The 6,638-nt window shown below is 41.4% G+C and overlaps 1 protein-coding gene across 1 annotated transcript; it reads left to right on the top strand.

Moving 5' to 3' along the window:
- Nucleotides 1–679: 679 nt before the first annotated feature.
- LOC135155251 (interferon-induced very large GTPase 1-like) lies at nucleotides 680–6,166 on the top strand. The gene is made up of 3 exons (XM_064104172.1): nucleotides 680–695; nucleotides 1,203–1,292; nucleotides 1,707–6,166. Exons 1-3 carry the CDS (start codon nucleotides 680–682, stop codon nucleotides 6,164–6,166), a joined length of 4,566 nt encoding a protein of 1,521 aa, XP_063960242.1.
- Nucleotides 6,167–6,638: the final 472 nt, after the last annotated feature.

Raw genomic sequence — 6,638 nt, 5'->3', positions numbered from 1 at the left:
AACGGGACATTCTATTCACCTATCTAATCATGTAAAGTATGGGGTTTTGCTACGGAAATGATGCGAGCGCGAAGCGCGAGCTGAAATTTGTTATATTCCAATCTGAAAAGCGGACAATTTGAGCACGATTTTAAATAAAGAACGAGTTGTGTAGCTCATTCTCGTTTGCAGATTTCTGTGTAACATTACCATCTTATTGTATTTTTGCACATGCGGAATTATTGGGTGCCGGGTGCCGCTGATCATTCTTGACCGGCACCGATCTAGATTTGGTTAGCAATAGGCCCTTCTTTATTATTCTACCGGCGCCTATTTATTGGATTCAGGGGACGCTGATCATTCTTGACCGGCGCCGATTTAAATTTAGATGGCGCCGGTTAAGACAAAGGCAGCACCGATTTAAACAAGTAGTGCTGATTATTTTTTACCGACGTCACGTAAGATTTAGACAGCGGCAATTCATAATTGACTAGCGCCGATTTAGAACCAGGAGGCGCCGATTATTCTTGTCTGGCGCCGATTTAGATTTAGGTGGCGCTGATTATCCTTGATCGGCGCCGGTTAAGAACTCAGGCAGCGCAAATTTTTCTTTACCGGCGCCGATTTATAACCAGATAGTGCCGTGAGGTTTACATGACATTATGGTGTAGGCGGACAGTCAAAGTTATTTTCTATCGGCATGATTGAGATGTGGCGTAGGTGAATGTTGAAGGATGTGGCATGTTAATTTAATGGTTACGAAATTGAATAAAAAGATTCATCATGCACATTGCGTTCTATTCTAAGGTTTGCTGAGCTATCCTCATTAAAAAATAAATCATTTACATGTATATGTAGTTCCAATGCTTAAGACTAATGCAAAACTAGTGCACTCTTGATCATGACGCATGTAGCGATAAAAATTCCACTCTCATTTCCCCCAAATGGCCCCTCAGATTTTCTTACAGATAAGTGTCCATTTCTACAAAATGGTGTACTATTACTATTAGCATGATCAGAAGACATGGCAAGCACTTATGATAATAATATTAAGAATTGTAGGAAATGTGTGTACCTTATTTACTTAACAAGAAAATCATTCAAACTGTTGCTGTCCATACTTTATAATGAATTTGAAATTATCATGTGTAGGATTTATTCAAATGTTTTACAAAATGTGTTTTATCTTAAATGTTTATTTCGTGTTCCAATATCAATTGCAGGTCTGAACAAGTATGTAACTGTGGAAGAAGAAGACAATTCACATCAGGAGGAAACATTTATGGCAGCCAATGCAGGGGAAACAGAGCAAGGTAATTTTTCAGATATCCTGAAGACCCTAGGCTTAGACATATATTTTCCATCTAAGATATCCCTTTTGGATGCCGTGGTCATTAAACAGTTTTCTGGGCACCTTAAGCCTATTGATCTTCCCTGGATGATTATACAAAAACTCCTCATGACTGATTTTCATGCAAGAGACCAACTTTCAGCGATGCTGAACAAATCATCGAAAGAAGAGAGGCCTGACGGCAGAGATGGGTTTGATGCACAAGCTCCTCTTCTTGAAATACCGAATACTGGTGGCTGCAAAGGCAATGCAACTCATCTCAACACTTTGGATGTCATGGTGGCAATATTTACATGCTGTGACAACTTCCTAAAACAAAAACTTGCTCAGATGTTATTTGTTTGCAAGCTGGCAATTCCTTTTCTTTATCCCATAGGAACAGCAGGCAATATTGGGATGTCCCTTTGGGCTCTTAGAACGATAATTCTGCAGTGGCATACCAAACATGAGAAAGCTCCGGAGACGACAGTGACGGGAAACCCTTTTCCTCTGGTGACTTTCCTCAGATTGGGTAGGCCACCACTGTCTAAATCCAAGCTGGTAAATGATATTCTTAGAGATGACAGTCATGATACATTCTTTCACAAAGATTGCATCAATGGTACCATACCCAGAAGGATGACTGATGGTCTTGTGGAATGTTCCTGGTTCATAAAAGTGGGTAAAAAGAACGACCACCTACCAGGCACAACAATGATCCTAAATTTGAGAGGCGATGCCTCATTAATGAAAAAACAGATGCAGATTTTGCAGGAAATATCATCCGTGATATTTGTTACAGCCAGTGCTAAAGACCTGACAAGAGCTCAAAACACCATGACATTGCAACGGATTTTGAAAAGTAGTGCTAAAGTCATCCTTCTGATCAATGGAAAAAACAAACAGATTACACAAGATCTACAAGCCTATCATGACGCAGTTATGAGAGGGGTCCCTATAATCTTATCCAGCACCCGCGAAGGTATTGATAAAAATGCCAGTGACCTCAAGACTGAAGCTAGAGAAAAACTGTCAGAGGCTATCGCTGGATGTACTACGAGTATAATGGTAGAAGAGTGTGCTCTACGTGCAAAGAAAATAGGGATCATCATCGATGAGTATGATGATGAAATGTGTCTTAAAGGTAAGGTCTTGGCAGAAGAGGTTGTCAGCCACATGGAAGATATACCTATCACCGACCGTAAATCCCTCCTACTTCCGATGCAATGTGTTGAATGGACTGAATACTGCAAAGTGCTAAAGAGTCAACACAGAATGAGAAGAGAGGTATCACAGTCGACATCAGCATATCGAGACAAAATGACACGGACATTAGGCCGTCTCCGTGAACAGCAGGTAAAAATATACCAAGGAAGTTTAACACCTTTCATCAAAAACTTCATGTCAAATCTGCGAAAGAATCCAGATGTTGCTATGTATTTCCTAAGGTGGATCGATCTCTTATTGAATGAAATAACGAGAGCCAACCTACCAGGACTACGCAGGCAGTATTACACCGCCTGGAATGAATTCAGTGAGGCCAAGAAGAAACAGGAGATGGCAAACTTGCCGCAAATGAAAGCACAAGTGGATGATGCCGAGGGTCGTCTTGCAAGAGCATCATTTGGACTAGAAAATCTTTTCAGAGAAATTGGTCAAATTTACGAGGCGGTGAAGGGGAGCAGAAAAGTAGGACAAGACACAAAGGCAGATGTAGAAATTCTGCCAGAAATAGCTGCGAAATTGTTGTTGAAGGGCAGCCCCTTGGAATTGGTAGATGGAGACACATCGAGTGTCCCTATTACATGGGTTTCTGCAGTGCTAAGTAAACTTGGAAACATTATCGGGGAAAAAAGACTCTTTGTTCTCTCTGTCTTGGGCATCCAAAGCTCTGGGAAATCTACACTTCTCAACACCATGTTTGGGTTGCAGATCGCTGTAAGTGCAGGTAGATGCACGAGGGGAGCATACATGCAACTCATCCCTGTAGAGGGGAACGCTGATCTGCCTTTTGATTATGTTGTTGTTGTAGATACAGAGGGGCTTCGGGCACCAGAACTAAAACAAATCATGTACGAGCATGATAATGAGCTTGCAACTTTCGTAATTGGTCTGGGAGATGTGACCATCATTAATATCAGAGGAGAAAACACAGCCGAAATGAAAGACATTCTGCAAATTGCAGTGCATGCGTTCTTAAGGATGAATCTTGTCAGTAAATACATAAAAGATCACAGAACTTGCATATTTGTTCATCAGAATGTCCCATCAGCTAATGCAGAAGAACTTATGATATATGGAAGTCAGAAATTAGAGGAGAGTTTGGATGAAATGACCAAGGAAGTGGCTCTCAGTGAGAACATAGCAAATGTACATAGTTTCTCACAGATTATCAGTTTTGACGTCAAAACTCATGTCTGGTACGTCCCTGATCTGTGGCATGGCAATCCACCCATGGCCCCTGTAAATCCTGGTTACAGTGAAAAGGTAGGTGCGGTGAGGCTAAACATTTTGGAGGAGATTGCAAAGAGGCATACAACATTTCTGACTTCTTCAGATCTGTCGATTCGCCTTGCAGATCTATGGAATGGCGTGCTTGCTGATGATTTCGTCTTTAGCTTTCGCAACAGTCTTGAGGTGAAAGCCTACAACAGTTTGCAATCCAAATACTACACTTTGGAATGGGATTTGCAAAACTCAATGAAATCATGGCTAAACTTTGCAAGGTTAAAGTTAGAGATATGTGAATCTATCGATGACCTAGAAAGTTCCTTCCTGTCCCTCACCGTCAAACTCTCTAAAGTTCTGACCGAAAAAGCTGAAGAAACCAAATGTTATTTAGAGCATTACTTCAACAATTGCAACTTGCAGGAAATAATTATCCAATGGCAGCAGAGCAAGCTGTACCAACTGAAATTTGAAGTTGAGCAACTGCGACATGAGGGCGAGGCGGATCTGCGTTCAATCAAAGAAGCACGCCGAGTGGAGATAATGCAGACACAGAAGTGGTCAAAGCATGAGGCGTATATCATGAACAAAGCAGTGGAACTGGCAGAAGAAATGAAAGGTAAAAACATGACTGATCCCGAACAGGAAAAAAAGTTTGATACCATTTGGTTGTCAATGGTAAAGGAACTTGCCACACATACCGAGGACAAGGAGTTGCAAATGGATTTAGTGATGGAGGGGATTCTTTTCCAAAGATTTCATGCACATAGAGCTTTACTTAGAGATGAGCTGAAGCGCCATTCTTTGAATATTCAACTTGAGCAGACATCCTTAGAAAGCAGTATCACTGTAGATGATGTTAAACAGGAACATGTCACTTTGAAAACATCCTTATTGAAAAATATCGAGAACCTGGCTGATGAAAGTAACCTAGAATTAGAGGCTGCAAGACAGATGACATTGGTGATGACAAGAAGTATCCTAAATGAGATTGATACTTATTTAAAAGGCATTTCTAATCAGGACATGAAATTCCAGAAAACTCATGCCGCATGTGTCGTAAAAATACTCATGGACAAAATTGATACTTTCAATCAGCATGCACATGTTTCCAATGACTACAATTTCACGATTATTCCTGGATATGCCGTTAAATTAGCAGTTCATGTAAGTCGTCACTGTGTCCAGGTGTTCAGCTCAATGCAACGAAAGTATAACAACAAACATGGGGTGAAGGCCAAGCTACTAGTCTACAGGAATACTGCCTGGAGTCTTTTCAAGAACAAGGTCAAGCAGAGCACTGAAGAGGCCATGGCAGGTGACCTCTTATGCACACATTTGGAGGGGGTTATTCAAAAGGCAGTAGAGAAGGCAATTCCAAGAAAATGCATTGATGAAGTTCTCAGAGACTTCCAGATGACCAAATGCTACCTGCTTGTAAACATGTTGAAAGACCTAGCTGAGGAAGAAAACTTCAAGGAATATAAAGCTTACTTAAACGACGGCAAATTGTTTGCTTTAAACTGGATTACTATGTACACAAATGAAAAGATGTTTTCGAGACAAAGTGGTAATGGCATGTCCAGGTATGCGGAAATAGCCAACAGCCATATTGCAAGGGTCATACGATGTATTACCAAAAGTGTTGAGAATGCTACTGTTGAGGTCGAGGGACCAAGAGACAGGAGGATTGAACGGTGGATTGAAAAGTTCTGTCAGAGTGCATCGGAAGAGATAGTAGTGCCAGTCAGTGCACTCACCTTTGTTAGTGATCGATTAGTGGTGAATTTCGACAATCTGAAAAAGATTGTCCTATACCAGCTTGGTCAAATCCAAGTAAGTCTTCAAGATACCTTTGCCATTGAAACCGAAAAATCTGTTGACTGGAATTGGACACCTCCACCACAGCAAATTCTAGACAAGATCTGGGGTTGCCCTGAACAATGCCCATTCTGTCACTCGCCCTGTGTAGACAACACACCTGGACATTTTTCATTATATGGGAGGAGGCACACATGTGTTCAGCACAGACCAAGGGGACTTCTTGGAGTACGTATTTTTGCTGGGGTGAAAACCGGCAAAAACCAGCTGCTTAATCAGACCTGTAACTATTCCATACAGGGGAAGGACATGGAGTTCGGTTGTGACGCTTGTGACTTCAAGTGCCGAGATTCTGGCAGGTGTTCAGCTACTGGCATGAATATCGTCTACCACAAATATCCAGAATACAAGACTTACCTTCCGGAATGGGACATAGCTCCTGATTCCACCAACAGTATGTCCAAATATTGGATGTGGGTTATGGCAAACAACAAATTGTACAGTGATTCATTCGCTGACGTACCTCCTTCGTGGAGGTCAATAACAAAGGAGGAAGCCCTAGCTGACCTAAAAACAATCCATCATTAGAAATTGTCACCAAGGAGGGTGTGGTACATTGAACAATGTTACGAATACAGAGGTCATCGGTTCATTGAATACGTACACTTGATATTCTCTTTTCGTTTTCAATAATGTTTCAGTGTATACATCGATCGGGTTATGTTAAATTTCCTCTAAAATTTTTGTTTAAACATTAAAAGAGATTACTACTATAGGCTTTAACATTCGCAGAATGACGAGTGTAGCAGACCCAAGTTCTTCTATATACTGCTGTGTTGCCATAATCATCAATGAACTATTGGCATTATCATGTATGCATTTCCTTTGCCACGGTCATCCCCACCCCGTCCATTTGATATCCGCCATGTCTTCCACTGACTTAGCCCGGCCAGCCTTGCCTTCCTGGACTAGGCTATCTGGTCGCCTTTTCCAATGGCTGTATTTGAAGAGTTTCTCTTATTCAGCTGCATTAGCTGATTTTTGCCTTCAGTGATTTTCT

The sequence above is a fragment of the Lytechinus pictus genome, chromosome 8 (assembly GCF_037042905.1).
Source record: "Lytechinus pictus isolate F3 Inbred chromosome 8, Lp3.0, whole genome shotgun sequence".
Lineage (NCBI taxonomy): Eukaryota > Metazoa > Echinodermata > Echinoidea > Temnopleuroida > Toxopneustidae > Lytechinus > Lytechinus pictus.
This window is presented reverse-complemented; position numbering and strand designations above follow the sequence as displayed.